Below are 20,963 nucleotides of genomic sequence, written 5' to 3' on the forward strand. Positions count from 1 at the left end.
GCAGTACCAGGCGATGATACAACCCGGCAGGATGCTCTCGATTGTGCATCTGTAGAAGTTTGTGAGTGTTTTTGGTGACAAGCCAAATTTCTTCAGCCTCCTGAGGTTGAAGAGGCGCTGTTGCGCCTTCTTCACCACGCTTTTCGTGTGGGGGAACCATTTCAGTTTGTCCTTGATGTGTATGCCGAGGAACGTAAAACTTTCCAACGTCTCCACTACTGTCCCGTCGATGTGGATAGGGGGTGCTCCCTCTGCTGTTTCCTGAAGTCCACGATCATCTCCTTTGTTTTGTTGACGTTGAGTCTGAGGTTATTTTCTGACACCACACTCCGAGGGCCCTCACCTCCTCCCTGAAGGCCGTCTCGTCGTTGTTGGTAATCAAGCCTACCACTGTAGAATCGTCTGCGAACTTGATGAATGAGTCATGAGGCATGCATGGCCACACAGTCATGGGTGAACAGGGAGTACAGGAGAGGACTGAGAACGCACCCTTGTGGGGCCCCAGTGTTGAGGATCAGCAGGGTGGAGATGTTGTTTACTACGCTCACCACCTGGGGGCATCCCGTCAGAAAGTCCAGGACCCAGTTGCACAGGGTGGGGTCGAGACTCAGGGTCTCCAGCTTAATGGCGAGTTTGGAGGGTACAATGGTGTTAAATGCTGAGCTGTAATCGATTAACAGCATTCTTACATAGGTATTGTCAGGATTTGGCCAGGGTTGTTCCGGGTTTTGGTCACTAGATGCCCCCATTGTGCTTTTTGACCTTATGTTTTTTCCCTTGTTCCCCATTATTATTTGCACCTGTGCCTCGTTTTCCCCTGATTGTATTTAAACCCTTAGTTTCCCTCAGTTCTGTGCTCTGGGTTTGTATGTTAGCACCCAGCCCTAGTGTTCTGTGTATTCTTGTCGATTCCGGTGGATGCTCTTGTGGAATTCTGTTTTTGTTTTCGAGTATCTCTTGAGGCTTTTTTGTGCTATTCCTACCACCTTTTGGATTTGCCATTTTTTGTATTGAAGGACTTCTCCTTTTTACTTTATTAAATACACCGTCTTAAGTACTGCTGTGTCTGCCTCATCTTCTGGGTTCTGCTGACTATTCGTGGCTCAGTTGGTTAAGTGACTGTTTCTCACTCCGGAGACCCAGGTTCGTAACCGGGTCCTGACAGGTATTCCTCTTGTCCAGATGGATTAGGGCAGTGTGATTGCAATTGCGTTGTCTGAGGACCTATTGGGGTGGTAAGAAAATTGGAGTTGGTCTAGGGTGTCAGGTCGGGTGGAGGTGATATGATCCTTGACTAGTCTCTCAAAGCACTACATAATGATGGAAGTGAGTGCTATAGTCATTTCGCTCAGTTACCTTCGCTTTCTTGGGAACAGGAACAATGGTGGCCCTCTTGAAGCATGTGGGAGCAGCAGACTGAGATAGAGATTGATTGAATATGCTCTGAAGACGCGGCTAGGGATGCCGTCTGGGCTGGCAGCCTTGACAGGGTTAACACGTTTAAATGTTTTACTCACGTTGGCTGCGGTGAAGGAAAGCCCACAGGTTTTGGTAGCAGGCCGTGTCAGTGGCACAGTATTGTCCTCAAAGCGAGCAAAGAAGTTATTTAGTTTGTCTGGCAGCAAGACGTTGGTGTCTGCGACGGGGTTGGTTTTCTTTTTGTAATCCATGATTGACTGTTCGACCCTGCCACATACGTCTCGTGTCTGGGCCGTTGATTTGTGACTCTACTTTGTCTCTATACTGACACTTAGCTTGTTTGATTGCCTTGCGGAGGGAATAGCTACACTTTTAGTATTCTGTCATGTTTCCGGTCGCCTTGCCATGATTAAAAGCAGTGGTTCGCGCTTTCAGTTTTGTACAAATGCTGCCATCAATCCACGGTTTCTATTTGGGGAAGGTTTTAATAGTCACTGTGGGTACAACATCACTGATGCACTTGCTAATAAACTCGCTCACCGAATCAGCGTATACATCAATGTTATCCGGAACATATGCCAGTCCACATGATCGAAGAAATCTTGAAGTGTGGAATCAGATTGATCGGACCAGCGTTGAACAGACCTGAGCATGGGTGTTTCCTGTTTTAGTTTCTGTCTATAGGCTGGGAGTAACAAAATGGAGTCGTGGTCAGATTTGCCGAAAGGAGGGCGAGGGAGGGCTTTGTATGCGTCGTGCAATTCCGAGTAGCAATGATCCAGAATTTTGCCAGCCCAGGTCACGCATTCGATATGCTGATAGAATTTAGGGAGCCTTGTTTTCAGATTAGCCTTGTTAAAATCCCCAGCTACAATAAATGCAGCCTCGGTTGCAGTTTCCAGTTTCCATAGAGTCCAATGAAGTTCTTTCAGGGCCGTCGAGATGTCTGCTGGGGGAGGGGGGGATATACATGGCTGTGATTATAATCGAAGAGAATTATAGATAATGGTAGATAATGCAGTCGGCACTCGTTGTCATGTTCCAGGCAATGTTTTTCCACTCCTCAATTGTCCAGTGTTGGTGATCACGTGCCCACTGGAGACGCTTCTTCCTGTTTTTAGCTGATAGGAGTGGAACCCGGGGTGGTCGTCTGCTGCAACAGCCCATTCGTGACAAAGATTCATCAGTTGGCCATTCCGAGATGTCGTTTTGCACCCCACTATTGTACTACACCGTTATTTGTCTGCATGTTACCTTGCACGATTCTTGCCATCCTCCTTCAACCTATCTCATTAACGAGCTGTTTTCCCCCACAGGACTGCCACTGACTGGATGTTTTTTGTTTGTCGCACCATTCTCGGTAAACCCTAAACACTGTCATGCATGAAAATCCCCGGGAGTGCGATCGTTTAATACTGGATCTGGCGACGCCTGGCTCCGATGATCATATCACGCTCAAAGTCGCTTATTTGACCAATTTTGCACATTTTATCAAACAGTAGCTCATTGCCTCGATGCCTGTCTGCTTGCTTGGTATAGCAAGCCAAAGCCACGTGAGTCACTGTCTGTAGGAGCAATCCATTTTCAAGAGCGGGGTTGTGTACCTAATAAACTGTGTATATCTCTCTATTATGTGTGGGAATACTTTGGAACAGATTTCTAAAATTTAAATCACTTGGAGCTGATTTGCTGGTGGTTTTAGTCGTTTATGTCAGACAATGACAAACGATACAAAATAAAAATGTAAAAAATGGTCCAGAACAGTTGTTTTAATTGCTTCCACTCGTTAATCATTGATACCCAAGAAAATGACAGAGTGACGGGAATGTGACATGTCAAACTGCAATTATGGAATGAAGGTCCTGCTTCAGTAGTCTACAATACTACATATAGAGTACCACAGTATGAGTCATAATATCCACACAAAGCCTAGTGGTCAAACAGGGAAATGGTTCCAATCGTTTTTTTCCACAATTCAATTTTTCCATAGGGGATTTTAGAAACATATCAAATAAGGGCTGTGTTTCGTGTAGTCTTACCTGAGCGTAACATTTTGATAACCTTGTAATCTCCCTAGGACAAGGTGACTTTTAACAATATATTTGCCTGTATTTACCCCCTCAAAATGAAATGCTAATTAGATGCTAATGTGGCTATCATAAAGAACTACAAATGCCATTATGATCTGGACAAGATTACCGCATGAAGGCAAAGATAAGAATCTATGGATTAACTATCTAATGTTTGCTAAATTTGAGTAACTAATAGATTGGCTACATTTCTTTCAATTGACAATTTTGTGAACTGTCTGGTGCAGGTCTTAAATTGACTTAATACATGTTAGCAAAGGCATCAGCAAGAAATGACATATAGGAGCTTGCAGGGGTTATTTAAGTGTTTCCAAAGACCTTTATGGGAAAAATTAATGGTAGAAAAACAATTGGAACCATTTCCCTGTTTGACCATGAGGTTTTACCGTTATTATGATGCCTTCACTTCCGGGCTGATGGCATATAGTTGTTTTGCAGTTCTCATGTGTTGCTCATGGTAGGCCTACGCCTACGTATTTGCTGCTGAGAAATATAAATGAAAGCTATTAGTGCTGCCAGTACCATCATTGGTGAAAAACACAAGGCTCCTCGTCAATAAATTGCGCAGTAGACTATCCTCTGGAGGCTTCTGCTGTGCACAATTGATGTAGTGATGTCCCATACCCGATGGTTATTTATCTCTCCCTAGTCCCTAACACTAGTTGCTCCATTTGAGGGACACTCCCCCAGCGAGGGACACTCAAAAACGAGGGGGAGGGCTTAAAGGGTGAGTATTTGGATCGAGCCAATGGCCGTGTTCAAATCAAATCAAACTTTATTTGCCACATGTGCCGAATACAACAAGTGTAGACTTTACCGTGAAATGCTTACTTACAAGCCCTTAACCAACAGTGTAGATCAAGAAGAAGACAACCTACTTTACCAAGTAGGCTAAAATAAAAAGCATTTTATAAAAAGTAACACAATAAGAATAACGAGGCTATATACAGGGGGCACTGGTACTGAGTCAGTGTGCAGGGGTATAGGCTAGTTAATCTGTACATGTAGGTGCCAATAACTGAAACAAATTTTAAAAATCACTGAAGCTGGAGACTCATATCTCCCTCACTAACTTTAAGCACCAGCTGTCAGTGCTGCTCACAGATCCCTGCACCTGTACATAAGCCCATCTGTAAATAGCCCATCCAACTTCCTTTTTTTGCTCCTTTGCACCCCAGTATCTCTACATGCACATTCATCTTCTGCACATCTATCACTCCAGTGTTTAATTGCTAAATTGTAATTATTTTGCCACTATGGCCCATTTATTGCCTTACTTCCCTTATCTTACCTCATTTGCACACACTGAATATAGACTTTTTTTCCTATTGTGTTATTGACTGTATGTTTGTTTATTCCATGTGTAACTCTGTGTTGTTGTTTGTGTCGCACTGCTTTGTTTTATCTTGGCCAGGTCGCAGTTGTAAATGAGAACTTGTTGGTTAAATAAAGGTGAAATAAATAAATAAATAAATAAATAAATAAATAAAAAGGTGCTGGTGAAGTGAATATGCACAGGGAACAAACAAACAGCGAGTAGCAGCAGTGTACAAGAGGGGAGGTGTGTCAATGTAAATTGTCCAGAGGCGCTTTTTATGAGTTGTTCAGCAGTCTAATGGCTTGGGGGTAGAAGCTGTTGAGGAGCCTTTTGGTCCTAGATTTGGCGCTCCGGTACCGCTTGCTGTGCGGTAGCAGAGAAGACAGTCTATAACTTGGGTGACGGGAGTCTCTGACAATTTTCTGGGCTTTCCTCTGACACCGCCTATTATATAGGTCCTGGACGTCAGGAAGCTTGGCCCCAGTGATGTACTGTTCCGTTCGCACTACCCTCTGTAGTGCCTTACGGTCAGATGCCGAGCAGTTGCCATACCAGGCTGTGATGCAACCGGCCAGGATGCTCTTGGTGGTGCAGCTGTAGAACCTTTTGAGGATCTGGGGACCCATGCCAAATCTTTTCAGTCTCCTGAGGGGGAATAGGTTTTGTTGTGCCCTCTTCACGACTGTCTTGGTATGTTTGGACGATAATAGTTTGTTGGTGATGTGGACACCAAGGAACATGAAACTCGCAACCCACTCCACTGCAGCCCCGTCATTGTTAGTCCACGATTAGCTCTTCTGTCTTGCTCACATTGAGGGAGAGGTTGTTGTCCTAGCACCACACTGCCAGTTCTCTGACCTCCTCCCTATAGACCGTATCATCGTTGTCGGTGTTCACTGTTGTGTTGTCATCAAACTTAATAATGGTGTTGGACTGCGTGTTTAGCCACACAGTCGTGGGTGAACAGAGAATACAGAAGGGGACTAAGTACACACCCCTGAGGGGCCCCAGTGTTAAGGATCAGCATGGCGAAAGTGTTGTTGCCTACTCTTACCACCTGGGGGCAGACCGTCAGGAAGTCCAGGATCCAGTTGCAGAGGGAGGTGTTTAGTCCCAGAGTCCTTATATTAGTGATGAGTTTCGTGGGCACTATGGTGTTGAACGCTGAGCTGTAGTCGATGAACAGCATTCTCACATAGGTGTTCCTTTTGTCCAGGAAAGTAATGGCGGTGTGGAGTGCGATTAACATTGCGTCATCTGTGGATCTGTAGGGGCGGTATGCGAATTGGAGTGGGTCTAGGGTGTCTGGGAGGATGCTGTTGATGTGTGCCATGACCAGCCTTTCAAAGCACTTCATGGCTACTGTAATCATTTCGGTAGGTTACCTTCGCTTCCTTGGGCAGAGGGACTATGGTGGTCTGCTTGAAACATGTAGGTATTACAGATTCGGTCAGGGAGAGGTTGAAAATGTCAGTGAAGACATTTGACAGTTGGTCCGCGCATGCTTTGAGTACACGTCCTGCTAATCCGTCTGGCCCAGTGGGTTTGGGAATGTTGACCTGTTTAAAGGTTTTGTTCACATCGACTACCGAGAGTGTTATCACACAGTCATTCAGAATAGCTGGTGCTCTCGTGCATCCTTCAGTGTTGCTTGCTTCGAAGCGAGCATAAAAGGCATTTTGCTCATCTGGTAGGCTCATGTCACTGTGCAGCTCGCGTCTGAGTTTCCCTTTGTAGTCCGTAATAGTTTTCAAGCCCTGCTACATCCGACGAGCGTCCTGTATTGATGCTTTGCTTGTCTGATGGTTAATCTGAGCGCATAGCTGGATTTCTTATAAGCCTCCGGATTAGTCTCTCGCTCCTTGAAAGCGGCAGCTCTAGCCTTTAGCTCAATGCGTACGTTGCCTGTAATCCATGGCTTCTGGTTGGGATATGTACGTACAGTCACTGTGAGGTCGACGTCATCGATGCACTTATTGATGAAGCCAATGACTGAGGTGGTGTGTTCCTCAATGCCATTGGATGAAGAGCATCAAAACGACTGCAGGCGAGTGCCCAACTAACTGATCTACAAATCACCTTGCATCATAAGTAATTATTTGTAGATCAATTGTCTGTCAGTCACAAGGCACCCATGAAACATTGCGGTTTTGATCCTCTCGAACACGGCCTATGGCTTTCAGTTCTGTAGCTTTCACCAAGTGAGTGCTGAAAGTGAATATTTGATAACTGAAATTATACTATTTTTGACAATACATTACACATATCATAAGGACATACTTTGACAGCATAGATTTACCCTAACACAGTGGTCTGAATCTCCTGGTTTGCAGGCACATCGGGCAGGTCACACTAGGCTGGCATGCAGAGTGATATGTAATTCCCAGCCAGAGTTAGGATATCCAATTTTATTTATATTTTTTATAACCTGCAACCTGCTTTTACAATGACTGTCAAGCTGAGATAAATGGATAAATAAGACTAACAAAACCATCTTAACTGGAACAACCATCTCAGTAAAGGATTGGATTTGTTTCGAAGAATGTATGTTATTTATCTTGGTGTAGCATAAAATCAATCAATCTATGTGCATGCAAAAACACACACATTGAAACAAACAATTCTAAAAAATCAACTGGCAATAGAGTTTGCTGGGAAATATGATACTGATGGGCAGGTTTTTGAGTGTGTGGTGATTGTAACTTCTATATTTTACAAATATTGGGTACAATGTACCATTATACTAGATTATCTGCAGATGTACCCTAAAAGGTACCACACAGTACCATGTGACATATGTGTACCTTGAAAGGTACATTACATTATATTTTGATATTTTTGTACACCTGGGAACAATTCTATAGCCTCGCCGCAACTTCTTTTTCTGAGCGTGAACGAGAGAGGTTGAATCACTGATGCTGATGCAATCCACCCCTAACGTGTCATCTAGGGCAGTGGTAGGCTACAATGAAGGATTTAGATACACTGATCTAGGTTCAGGATGATGCCCTCGTTCTAGTGTACTTCTAATTGCTAAAATGTAATTGCATTCGTCATTGAAACATATTTATTAATCATAGGAAAAATATGCATGATTTAATTGCTCATTGTGTGTTTACTTATTACTTATTTATACTCCATTTTAATTATTTTATTTGTGCAGTCATGGTTTAGAAAATGTAAGATGATATTGCTCCCCTTCTATTTGAATTTAGAATTATTTTGGTATTAGGATAGATGGCCAAGAAAGGTTGTTTGAATAGGTAATGGGTTGGGTACGTCACCAACCTGCATGAGCCCGCCCACTACTTGACGTTACCAGGCATTTTTCCGGCGCTGGTTGGGTTATAAATTACGGGCTGAGAGGCACAGCAACTCACCGGAGTCATTTCGCTACATTACAAGCTCATTACTACCTCCAACGGCTACACTAACAGATCCTATAGTCAAACAATCTTTGACTATCATTTTCTCTCTCCATATAACTATTTTGTTTAGGTGTTAAGATACACTCAGGGCGCACAATGGCAGAAAAGATCAACATGGAGGGGAAGGCATCCAACGGAGAGGCGCATCAAGATGAGCTGGTAGCCAACGGATTCGGCCACAATACGTGTTCCAAAGAGACAACAACGGAGAAAATCAAGAGGTTAGTCATGGCCAACTTTCTGGTGATTCTCACCGTGGCCGGGGTGATCATCGGGGTGTTCATCGGACTTGGCGTGCGCCACATGGAGCTGAGCAGGACACAGATCCTCTATGTGGGTTTCCCTGGTGAACTGCTCATCCGGCTGCTGAAAATGATCATAATCCCCTTGGTCGTGTGCAGTCTGGTGTCCGGGGCGGCCAGCATCGACCCCAAAGCCCTGGGTAAGCTAGGCGGCTGGGCCATGCTCTTCTTTTTGGTCACCACCTTAATTGCGTCAGCAATCGGGGTGATCATGGCGTTCATCATCTCCCCCGGATCGAACACCGGCTCCAAGCCGATTTTGTTGGATGACGGCGAGCTGCCCCCGACCAAAGAAGTGGTGGACTCATTCTTGGACCTGATCAGGTGAGATTCAATTGTCTGGCAGTGGCAGGGTGGTGATTTAGGCTAAGCAAAATGGGCAGAGAGGCTGATGTGACATAGCCATTTGGGGGGTCGTTCACTGAAGTGGCTGCGACATTGCCTTGTTTTGTAGGCGTTCTTATTTGTCACAATGACTAAATGCACACACGTGGCAGACTCCCTCAGCCAGCAGCAAGCTAATGAGCCCACTGTTTGAATTTGAGTTGGGTTCTTTGGGATGTTGCTTTAATCTCCCAAATTAGGCATACATTTCTGCATATGAATTAGAAAATCGAGCCAAGCAGTCTGACTGCAAGTTTGTCATAAAATTGTTGGCCAGTGATCTCGTGCTGGGTCAGTACAAATAAGGTCTCTTGACATTTTGAAAGGGGGGACTGTCAATCCTTCTTTCTGGGACTGTTGGCGCCATCCAAGTTCAATAAAGGCACCGTTTCCCCCAACCGGCCGGGGTTCCGTTTGCTGTGCGCCCGGAAAATAAAATCGTAATTTATGCCTCTGTCAAAACCAGACAAGGAAAGATATCTTGGAAATTCCGTTCTTTCTTGGTTTACCACACGTTGTCATGCTTTAAACAAAACAAAGTTAAAAAAGAGAGGGATGATGCTGTTCTCAGAGACAGACAACGAAATGATTGCACAGTCTTTGCTTGTAAGCACACTTTCCTGAAACATTTCACAACCCCAGTGCGGCCAAGAAAAAAACCCTATGCTCAGAATACGTTTTTCCATTCCTAGGGGTGACACACTAAGAAATACTGTTCTACATTATCTGTCTTGCCAGTCAATGAACAGTAATGGATGTTCAAACCGAATCAGTGGGCAAAATGATGGTTGTGTATTCTAGTTTTATTACAATGTACACTTCTACTGCGTTGGTGCCCTAAAAGGCTCTCAAGTACACTGATCATACACACCTCACCATGTGGTTGGATTTAGTAAGGAAGTGGTGAACAGTTGGTCACCATACTCAAAATCTCCTACGAATGTGGCAATTTAAGTGGCATTCTGCATTGAGCCCCTTACTACTACGACAGACCTGATATCCTAAAACAAATGATTTACTGGACCTTGGTTGTCTTAACCCACCTTTAATACTCTGACGTTCCAAAGCATCAGGTTGCGTTTACATAGTTACCCCTGACGGTGACTGTTGACAGGGGGGGGTCATGCTACCACAAGAAGCTAGCAAACCATGTGACCCAACTCCCGCCCACCGCTCTGTCCTAGATCAGGTCATTAAGCTAGATTAGTTAGGAGTCCTAACCTAAACATCTTGCCAATCATTTAGCCGTTCACATGTTATGCAACAATGGGATAAGAAAGTATGGCCTATTCTCCTGAGTTTAAACCTAATTTTAAAGGACCCTGTGTTTTCAGTGGGATTAGAAACGCGACTAGACCACGCTCCATCTACAGAGAAGCTCTCCTGGTTTTTCATTATATAAAGAACCCCTCTCGGGCTATTTACATTCATGTTGGAGGCCCATTCTTCACGCAACCTTAATTAGGCCCATGTCTGTTGCTTTGGGTTCCCATGTGTAGTGTCTCTTAAATTAAAGCCATGCAGCCAGACTCCTTGATGTAGCCTAGTATGGGTCGATGCCAGTTTCCACAAGCAACTTCTTGTAAAACAATTCACTTGTAAAACAGATTTACTATTTTGCTCTGTGGCAGATGGAAGCAGCCAAAAACACAGCCTCATACTCAACCTTTTAAATAGTTTATAAATGACACGCTCTTTTTTTGTGTTCTTTTTTTTTGTCAGTCAGTTGCTCTGTCCCTCCTGGTCCAGCATTGTGGGTGACCTCTAAACCTCAAAATTCATTGTGATCAACCTCCATCGAGTCCAGATCCCGGTCCAGGAAAACCGTTAAAGCCAGATTACACGAGAGGGGGTATTGGGGGCAATGAATATTGTTAATTTATAATCTTTCTATGAATGGGATTGTAATTCCTTAACCTGTAGTTGTCATTATGACATAACTCGCTCTTGCATAATAGGATCTACAAGTTGAAACCTGGGTGGTCTCTCCTTCCCAGTCCAACGCATAAGGAATCCACTCGTTTCTAATGCATTGTGCGCCATTTTGATATTAAAAAATAAATCCATTGAATAAGACTTTCTTGGATGCGCGTGGCTCTCGGCAGGGAATCAATGAGGAAAGTTGTCAGTTTCGTGAGGACACACGCACACACAAAGGCCACAAAGGATGATGGTTATTTGTGCAGCTTGCATGACTCATGTGGCTCATTTGAAGTGACCACTCTCTTTCGGGTTCCCGTTTTGGCAACAAGCAGAGCCGGGCCGAGGAGCGCTTCACTACAGCGGAAACGAGGAGCCCTTTAAAGCACGCACGCTCGCACACACTGTCTTTCACTCCCTCCTCTCGCTCTCCTCCGTTCTCTCGCGTACATACGAACACAATATCACAAAAAGTTGTGGCGGGTTCTCGTAGTTACAAATGACCTCAATAACTTACTGGATTAAACCAGTCAAGAGGTCATAAACCAACTGAAGAGGAACAAGGCATCAAATTTCCCGACCGGGCACGATAACCCATCACTCCCCTTCACTTCCTGTTATACTTTGCTTATCTTATCTCCACAGGAGGCTGGTGGCACCTTCATTTGCTAGGACGGGCTTGTGGTAATAGCTCGAGCAATATTAGTGGAATGGGGTCAAACGCATCACACGGTTTTGATGCCATTCCATTTGCTCCGTTTCAGCCATTTTATTATGAGCTCTCCCTCCCCTCAGCAGCCTCCACTGCTTATCTCCACCTGGCTTTCATCCATTTGCTTTCCCACTTGTCAGTTCAGTGCTTTGTTCACAGGTGCCCCTATGCAGGCAGTGTTGTACTTATTAGTCTAACCCTGAGACGAAACACCGAGACAAACATACAGGACAACGAGCCGTAGCTGTTCATATGTAGACGGCGTTAAGAGCCAGAGGGAAGGGCAGTAGTACTATTCATTCGGATTTGAATGGGGGATCATGTTAATACCGCTTCAGGACAAAGAAAGGTGGAGGTAAGGTATCAGGCGTGTTGCATCAGCCACCCTCACTGCCCCCCCCCCTCCTCCCTGCGCTCTCTCTCCGTCTCTGTGGCATTTAGCTCACCTCCCTGAGCAGTATTTCAGGAGTGACTGCAAGGGTGTCTACCATCTGCGTCAGTTAGCCACGTACAGCCAGGAGAGACCCATGGGTTCTCATAGGTCTAGAGAGGTCCAGGATGGGGTGTGTTTTCACACTGGTATGTAAATAAGGTGCCGCCGTAATGGTTGCCACGTTTCACACGCAGTCGCAGATCCGGTTTGACCAGATAGAGGCGGTCTCGGGTAGCCATAAAAGCGACATGTCAACAACACTGAATGGCTGAGGTCTACGCCACCCAGTAGGTTGTAAACACGACACGCCCATCACCATGCTCCACGTGTACCCAGAAGATCAGGCACGCTGTGTCGTTGTGACCCTTTTGCTCATTTACTCAAACCCCATGGGGATGTAAATCTAAACACCGATATGCAAATGCAGTATCAACTTGCTGTTACGCAAGTGTGTACACAGCATTGATGACAAAATGTCAACTGCAGAACTTTTGCAGTAATACGATATGGAGACGGATGGCGTCTGCGCACATGGCATTCCAAAAGTGGACCCTGACCGAGAGGGGTTAATGGTTTTAAATGAGTGCTGTTGCACATTCACAGTAGTTTAGTGTTCATAGACAGTCTCTCTTTGAGAGGAGGGAGCGCCTAAATTAGGGATCTCTGTAGGACTGTGGAAGGGAAGGAACAAGGCAGTGACTTAGTGAATAAGAATGCAGAGAATGTCGGGACTAGAGATGCACAATGTCTGAAAATGAGAGAAGCCTTCCTTGGGTCTTTGGCATAGGTACGGCTGCCACACAGAATGTTTGTTTTGTGGTGTTTTTAGGGTGTGTCTGTACGTGTCAGTGTGTGTATTAGGCTTACACCTGTAGCCCTGTTTGTTCTCTTTTTCTGTCTATTCTAGACGTGGCTATGCTAATTTAGCTCTAATGGCTGCGGTGGCATTGGGTTGTCATGACACGGCATAACAGGAAGAATAAACAGGGAAATTGAGGGGGTAGGCGGAGACAGCCTGTTACTAAATATAAACTGAGATGTGAGTTTTGGGCGGGCAGACTGTTGTGCTGCTCGGGGCGTCAGGGGGAAAATCGGACAGCCACGTTAACGTCTTTACTTCCTGTTTGCGCGGGAACCTTCACTCCCATCCAGAGCGACAGAGCGGTCTAGAGGGCATTTCCTTTCCCTCTTTGACCAAGTCCTGCAACAACCCATGGAAATAGATTTTTTGTTGTTTGAATTGACAGGGTTTGTTACTGATAGAGGTCACCTTCCTAAAAATGTGGTTTCAGGGCAACTTCTGTCTCGAGTTATTCTATCCTCGGTCACATGGTGCGACCGCTTAAATCCCACAATGCATTGTTTCCTGTCCCGCCCGCATGTGCTCAGGTCAGAAAGAGATACAGGATAAAAACATGAAAGAAGTTAATCCCTCATTACTCTAAATCCATATGGAGGTTGACTAAGAGGGAAGGGCGGGGGGGTGGCTTAGTGCTCTGAGGAGAGTTTCCCACTATGTTCGCCAGTATGTGGCTTTGAGGGGTGGTACAGCAAGTCCACTGAGGTGTGTACTGTATTGTAGAGCAGTCATCTATCTGCCCATCCCTCTTGCCAGGTCTTGGTTTGGACCTGTAATCCCAGCAGCAACAGTTCTGGGGGCAGTTGGAGGATTAAAACACTGAAACGCTCCCTGCTATTTCCTCATCACTCGTGGTTGGCTCCCTCGTGAGGCGTTTTGTGCCCAGGGTTATAGGCATTGAGTTAGCATAAAGGCATCCTGGGAAGATCGCTTAGACGTTAGAACAAGGAGTTCAGTTAGTGGTTGTATCCCGTGGGTTTTACCTTTTTAGTCACAGACCTAGGATCAGTTTACCTTTCCCAAATTCCATTTTTGGAATGATTTTTTTTTTATATATATATATATATGCATTTGATTCTTGAAGAATTTCATTTATACATTCCCCATGAGTTTAGTTCAATGGTTGTACCCCAGCAGAAACTAAAATGTAAGCGTATTTTACAACGTAAATGTAAACAAACACTGAATAGAATCAAAGCATGGTTAAAACTGGTCAGTTCTTGCATCCATAGCGCTGTATGCATTAGAGTGGATACATTTCTTCAGCCCCATCCCATAGCTTTTGAGCGAAACAGAGGCGCGAAGAAAGCTTAGTTCTGGTTTCAAATTGGTTTTCCAGCTTAAATGGTTAAAGCTTGAATCCTTAACTGACTGTAGGTGAATGTCTCATGGCAACTTCTACCTCTTGTAGCACACTAAAGGGCACAGGGCTGCATGTATACTGTTACTCTCCAGGAAACAAAATCCATTTTTAGCCCTGGCTGTCACACAGCACTGAATTGACTGAATGTTTTGCTTTCTGTAATCCCCAACATTTTAGTTTCTAGCTGTGGTTTCTGATCATCATTCGGGTCACCGTCAGCATAGTGTACTGAATGTGTCTCCTGTTCTGTCTTCCAGAAACATCTTCCCCTCCAACCTGGTGTCTGCTGCCTTTCAGTCTGTGAGTATCCTCTTGTACCACACGTGTGATAGTAGGAGCGAGGGTGAGAGTAACCGAGACTTGAAGGAATAATCCACTTGTTGATACAGTCCCAACATGTTTTGCATGTCCGCAATCAAGTTTTCAAGATCTGGAATTTTCAAAAAAGCAAATTGTGATTTACCACAACGCGTCACCATGATGATGTAGCAAGTTACAATTTTCTTTTTGAAAGTCCTATATCTTGACAACTTGATGGCTGACATGTAAAACGTGTTGGGACTGTATTAACAGTGGACTCATTAAACAAATGCGTATGTGTGTGGATTATTCCTTTTTAAGGCTTTTTTTTGGGGGGGGATCCACATAATTAACTAAACAGAACATGTCTTTCATCAGTGACCTAATGAACAATTCTCCTCTGTCTGCAGTACGCTACCAGCTACAAGTTTGTGACCAAGAATGGCACTAATGGCTTGCCCAACATCACAGTTGAGAAGGCGAGTAGACTAAAATGCCAAAATGAGTTGGAAATCTATACAGAATGTCACATTTGACTTTCTAATACCTACGGCTGTTGACAGTTTGAACGTGTCGAGAAGGCATCGGTCACGCTGACCTGAGCTATTGCGTGTGTGTCTAGGTTCCCTTTGGCACAGACCAAGATGGTATGAACATCCTAGGACTGGTGGTGTTTGCCATAGTGTTTGGTGTAGCCCTGAGGAAGCTGGGAGAGGAGGGAGAGATCCTCATCAAGTTCTTCAACTCCTTCAATGAGGCCACCATGGTGCTGGTGTCCTGGATCATGTGGTAAGGGAGTCCTTTTCCCAGCAGCACTGTCGGGAATAGATGTGGGATGGGACACACGCGTGATATGAGTTTTGCCACCCCGCGTTTGTTATCTTTCACATGTCAACTTGTAATTGTTAGGATAATAATATGGTATTTCAGTTGCGTTTTTCAAGGGCTTAAAGTCACCGTTGTATTGGTACTAGCATCACGTGGTAATATTGATGCATATATTTCTTTTTAATTATCATTTTCGTACTTTTATTGTATTTGAGTCTTTACAAATTCACAACGGTAACCCACCTCTCCCCCTCTCCAGGTATGCCCCCCTTGGAATCATGTTCTTGGTAGCAGGGAAGATCGTGGAGATGGAGGACGTGGGAACGCTGTTTGCCAGCCTGGGCAAGTACATCGCCTGCTGTATCATTGGCCACGCAGTCCATGGCCTGCTGGTCCTGCCGGGCATATACTTTATCATCACCCGCAAGAACCCCTACACCTTCCTGTGGGGCATCTTCACCGCTCTGGCCACCAGCTTTGGAACCAGCTCCAGGTACGGTTGTAGTCACTAGATCACCATACTAGAGTTGCTGGTAAGCCTTAATTACTCTTATACCAGTGTTGCTCTTATACCGTGCCAAAAACGCTCAACTCCATTACTCTGCAGTTCAAATACAACTATTCCAATGCTATGTAACGTGTCACCAGTTAATATACGACTAGCCCCTCACACGCTCTCGCTCTCTTTTTCTCGCTCTCAGCTCTGCCACCCTGCCCCTGATGATGAAGTGCGTGGAGGAGAACAACGGCGTGTCGAAGCACATCAGTCGTTTCATCCTGCCCATCGGGGCCACGGTGAACATGGACGGTGCAGCGCTCTTCCAGTGTGTGGCGGCCGTCTTCATCGCTCAGCTCAACAGCATCCCGCTCAACTTCATCCAAGTCTTCACCATCCTGTGAGTCCCGCTCCCTCTAGTCCGTTTGATTCAATCCAGTCCGATTCAGAGCGGCAGTTGTGTTGGGTAAAGCGGAGCAAACTGAACTGTAGTAGCTACAGTATATATACACTCACACGTACAAATCAGACTTGTATAAACCTTGGGTCAAACTTGCTAGGCCGAGTTTTAGGAAATGCTGTGCTCTTGCGTGACTAATTCTCCCCGTGTCCCACCCACCCCCCCGCCCTCTGTCAGAGTGACAGCCACTGCGTCCAGTGTGGGAGCAGCAGGGATCCCCGCTGGGGGCGTGCTGACGCTGGCCATCATCCTGGAGGCAGTGGGACTGCCCACCAACGACATCTCCCTCATCCTCGCCGTCGACTGGCTCGTGTGAGTACCTCGTGTTGACTGCAGTTCTATTGGAACAGCTCCTCCATCCATCAAGGCCTCTATAATGCTGTCGTATACATGTCATAACAGCCATGACCGTTTTTGTGTCTGCTTCACACACTTGACACAGCATTGACATGACGTAGTTATGGATACGGTGGAAGAACCCGGGTTTGGTTTGGTTTAACTGTGATCGGACAATTTCTCTTGTTTCCAGTGACCGTACCTGCACCGTTCTGAACGTGGAGGGCGACGCCTTCGGAGCCGGGCTGCTGCAGTGGTACGTGGACCGCTCTGCCAAGCCCGAGGAGGGGCTAAACGAGGTGAAGATGGAGGATGACACGCCCGCCGTGCCTGAGCAGTCGCCCCTCATCGGGGAGAAGGAGAGCAGGGGTGCGGGTGACGAGAAGGCGGCGGCTCGCGGCTCTGAGAAAGAGTCCATCATGTAGATGGTTCACTGCCGTGTCATCGATGACCCTCCGTTTGACCCCTCAATCTAGCCTCTCCATACGTGACCCCCCCCCCATGCAGAAAGGAGGGGAGAGGACCTTTTCTGACTTCCATTCATAGACTATTCCTCTCCTTGTGTCTTCTCTTTCTAAGAGATCCAGGTTGGGGGGAGGGGGAAGGAGAGTGTGAACAGAGGCTGTTCAGATTTTAACGTGAACTTTTTTTTTTTTACATTGATTTTTATAAGGACTCTAGTTTGGAATCCTTTGCCTCCAATTTTTAAATGTTTTATTTATTTCTGCTTTGGTTCAGAAGAGCTGGCCTTGACTTCCTCTCTTTTTAAATATTTTTGTCAAAATGTATAACAGCAGGCAGACTTGAAAAGGTAAATATCTCCCTGTATTCTATATCTATTCCCATGTACAGTATGGTTTTTCTGTGTATGAAGTAGCCAACACTAATTATCTCACTGCACTCTGTGAGAGTAGATGATGAAGATTCCTATGTTGTTACATAAGACGCACCAAATGAAGTTAAATCCTCAGTGATGTTCCACTGCTGGGAAAAAGGACCTTTCTGACACGAGCTCGCTGTAAAATCACACACACTAATGTGTCTCTGTTCAAAGCTTCTCATCTTACTGTGTCATTTCAATTAGTCAGTCCGGGGCTCGTGTCTATGCCAAGCACAAGAGGGCCCCCATGTTCTTACAATCTCCCGTTTTTGCACAGTCCAAACTTTTTTTACAATGTTACAAGAATGAGTGAGAGGTGTTGCCGTAGAGAGCCCCCTCTAGTAATTGAATAGGATATGTCATAATCTCTCTCAGTTCCATAATGGGACAAAATGGCAGCCATCTTGGTCAGGGAGAAATTCAAAACCAGTCTAATTGGAATTAATGGCAGTAGAGGCATTTCCTGCTTTTTCTCAGGCAGGGGGGAAAAGTAAAGCATGTGATATATCAGAAATGGTGCTATAGAAATGTCACCCTGAATTATTGACATATATTATACAGGTGTTTCTGTATACATATCCTCTAAAATATATGTAAAGAGACCATAAATGTCTCAGATTTTGTTTTCTTGGAAAGTGCTATTATATGATAGAATATCAATACTTGTTGCATTTATGGTCTTATCATCAACTGATTTGAGCCAGTGTATGGCTGTGGATGAATTAACTCTATTGTTTAAATGGAATATTCACTTTTTTTTCTTTTTTTTATAGAATCATTCCTCAAACTGTCTGGCTAACGAGATAGCTAATACACACATACAGTGCAGATAAATCATTTAGTTGGCTGACTTTTGGACCTTGATAAGAAGGTTTATGTCCGTTCTAGTTGATAATACTATGGGTGTTGCACTCCGTGTGTCCTCATTAGGATAGGGTTCGCAGTAAGAGGAGGTTGCACGTCCTATGTTTTTTGGTGCTTTGACCTTTCGGGAGAAGCATGGGAAGATGAGTAGGGTAAGTCTGAGGCAAATTAATTTATAGAGGGAAGAAATGAAATTCAAATTGTCTCTATGACAAAAGTGTATTTTTAGAGCAATTGTTATTGGCTGTAAGCCATTTTATCAATTTGTGTTTTATTTAATTGCTTTTAATGGTCTCCAAAGCAGAAGAGGCCAGTAGGAACATACTCTGACACTATCCTCTTTTTGTGTCCGTTCTACAGTTTTAAAATGGTCTCAAACCGGCTTCCCTTCGTCAAGTGAAGCATGTCCCTTACCGAAACCATTGGCACACATTTAAAAAATATATATATTTTTGCACTTATTTCAATTATTTTAGTGTATTTTTGCTAGTTATTTGATGTTTTAATCATGTGTTGGTAATAGCTTTTTATTCTCAAAATATTTTTCTTTTGTCCAACGGTTATTTGTTTGTGTGCGTATGTACCTACTACTTCTGTTCGGCTCTTTCCCCATTGCGGTTAGTTCATGCAGTCTGTTCAGACGATGTGTCCTGTGGTCCGCTCATTTGTAATACCCATCCATCCAGCGTTGATAGGGTCAGTCCATACCGCTGAGAGGAAATCCATACGGCCTGTGTTTTGGTTAAAAAGCTGAGGGATGGACCTGGATCAATTCGAAGCAAGAGTATGCAAGGACTAACCATCCATGATATCAAAATGATAGTTTTAACTATGTTTTGAGGCTGTACAGTGTTTGTCTACAAATACTTAGTTTGGAGTATAAAACACTTTTATTTTGGGGTTCAGATTGGGATTCAACAGTTGAACTAAACTCATGAGCATTTCTAAGTTATATTCTTCAAGAATCAGTCTAATTGGAATTAATGGCATTAGAGGCATAGGTGGTGTACACTGTGTCATTAATTTATACGTCGGTAAATGTATGTAGCAACTAAAGATTCTAGCTTGAACAATTCCTCACCTTTTCTCTGAAGATTTGGTTTCCTAACCTCACCGCCTGTATTGAAATGATACGCCCCCTATCGTAGGGCTTGAATCAGTTCTCGGGTTATCCAGTCTTCACCGACATCATCCGAGGCTTGACAATGAAGACTTGCCCGAGAACAACGCAACGAGCCGCCTGAAAACGTGCGGCGAGACCGCATTTGCGCCAGTACAAATGAGCGCTTTCGAAGTAGAAGCATTTACTTGGCCTGTTACTTGAGTTCCAGTTCAACATTTACGTTGACAACCATTTTCCTGAGCAAAAAAATAATCGACTATCAATCTACTCTGAGCTTATTTATTTTAGGGACAGTGATTTACAAAGGTAAACCTTCAATAGTGGACATACTAGCAATATGCTGGCTACCTGGGATAGTTTGCAAAAAGGCTACAAAAATACAGTTTACTGTATCAGCCAGGTTGATATCTCGTTTGGAACAATTGTCTTGAAGGGGCAGCATCCTATTTTTCAGATGTAAACATATATTTTTATATTGCAAAACCACTTTTGAACTTTTGATGCCACCTTTTGGTTCCGTAGCCTTTTCTCCCTGCTGTCTTGTCTTGTTTTTTATGCAATGCTGTAAATAAATGCTTATCATTCCACAGGGTCTTTGGAGTGACGTCACCACGTTTGTGAGTCAGCATGTACAGATATGTGTGGTGATGGTGGATGGGACTCAGAATGGCACACACACACAATCCATGTCTCAAGGCTTAAAAATCCTTCTGTAACTCGTCTCCTTCATCTTCACTGATTTGAAATTGATTTTATTAACAAATTATATCAATAAGGGATGATAGCTTCACCTGCATTCACCTAGTCAGTCTATTGCATTTTGTACACAGTATATATATATATGACACATTGTGAATAGGCCCTCCAGACAAGACATGTTTGTCATGTAGTAGTTACTGGCGATGCCCATGAACGAACACATTACACAGACTACCTGGTACTGCGTCCAGCCTCCACGAGGTGTTGACGGAGAGGCCTGTAAAGAAACGTCCTCCTATTCATTCTAATGGAACTTCAGACTTTCCCAACACACACAAAATGCAGTCACCAACATTACAATATTACATCGCCCACCTGGGTCCCGCACTAACCGGCGCTGAGGGGTTTCATGAGGTTCAGCGCTATATGGCCCCTTCTGTCAGTGGAAGAATGGCTGGCATTAGGTTTTACAACAGGGGACATTTAGGGTAAATTGTACTACAGTGACATTCCTGGGTCTCCTATTAGACCTGATCATGGTTCTTCTGTTAGCAATGTAACTTCACACCCCTCCCAATTGAATTCAGCCAACGGTTCTACTTTACATGCCGAGGGAAAGAAAGAAGATGGAAGTATGTTGAGTACACTGAAGTGTGTTCTGGTGTTCTTGTATTTGGATTTAGCTAATCAATGTAGGATTCAGAAATGCAATTTAGTTGGATAGATTTTTTCAGGGGGATTTTGCAGCT

The 20,963-nt window shown here is 44.5% G+C and overlaps 1 protein-coding gene across 1 annotated transcript; it reads left to right on the forward strand.

Annotated features, from left to right (window-relative positions):
- Nucleotides 1-8,171: 8,171 nt before the first annotated feature.
- LOC135546110 (neutral amino acid transporter B(0)-like) lies at nt 8,172-18,378 on the forward strand. Its single transcript, XM_064974266.1, has 8 exons — nt 8,172-8,881; nt 14,486-14,528; nt 14,939-15,007; nt 15,151-15,317; nt 15,616-15,849; nt 16,058-16,252; nt 16,490-16,624; nt 16,842-18,378. Exons 1-8 carry the CDS (start codon nt 8,352-8,354, stop codon nt 17,071-17,073), a joined length of 1,605 nt encoding a protein of 534 aa, XP_064830338.1. The 5' UTR covers nt 8,172-8,351; the 3' UTR covers nt 17,074-18,378.
- The last annotated feature ends 2,585 nt before the right edge of the window (nt 18,379-20,963 follow it).

Source organism: Oncorhynchus masou, chromosome 9 (assembly GCF_036934945.1).
Source record: "Oncorhynchus masou masou isolate Uvic2021 chromosome 9, UVic_Omas_1.1, whole genome shotgun sequence".
NCBI classification, from domain to species: domain Eukaryota; kingdom Metazoa; phylum Chordata; class Actinopteri; order Salmoniformes; family Salmonidae; genus Oncorhynchus; species Oncorhynchus masou.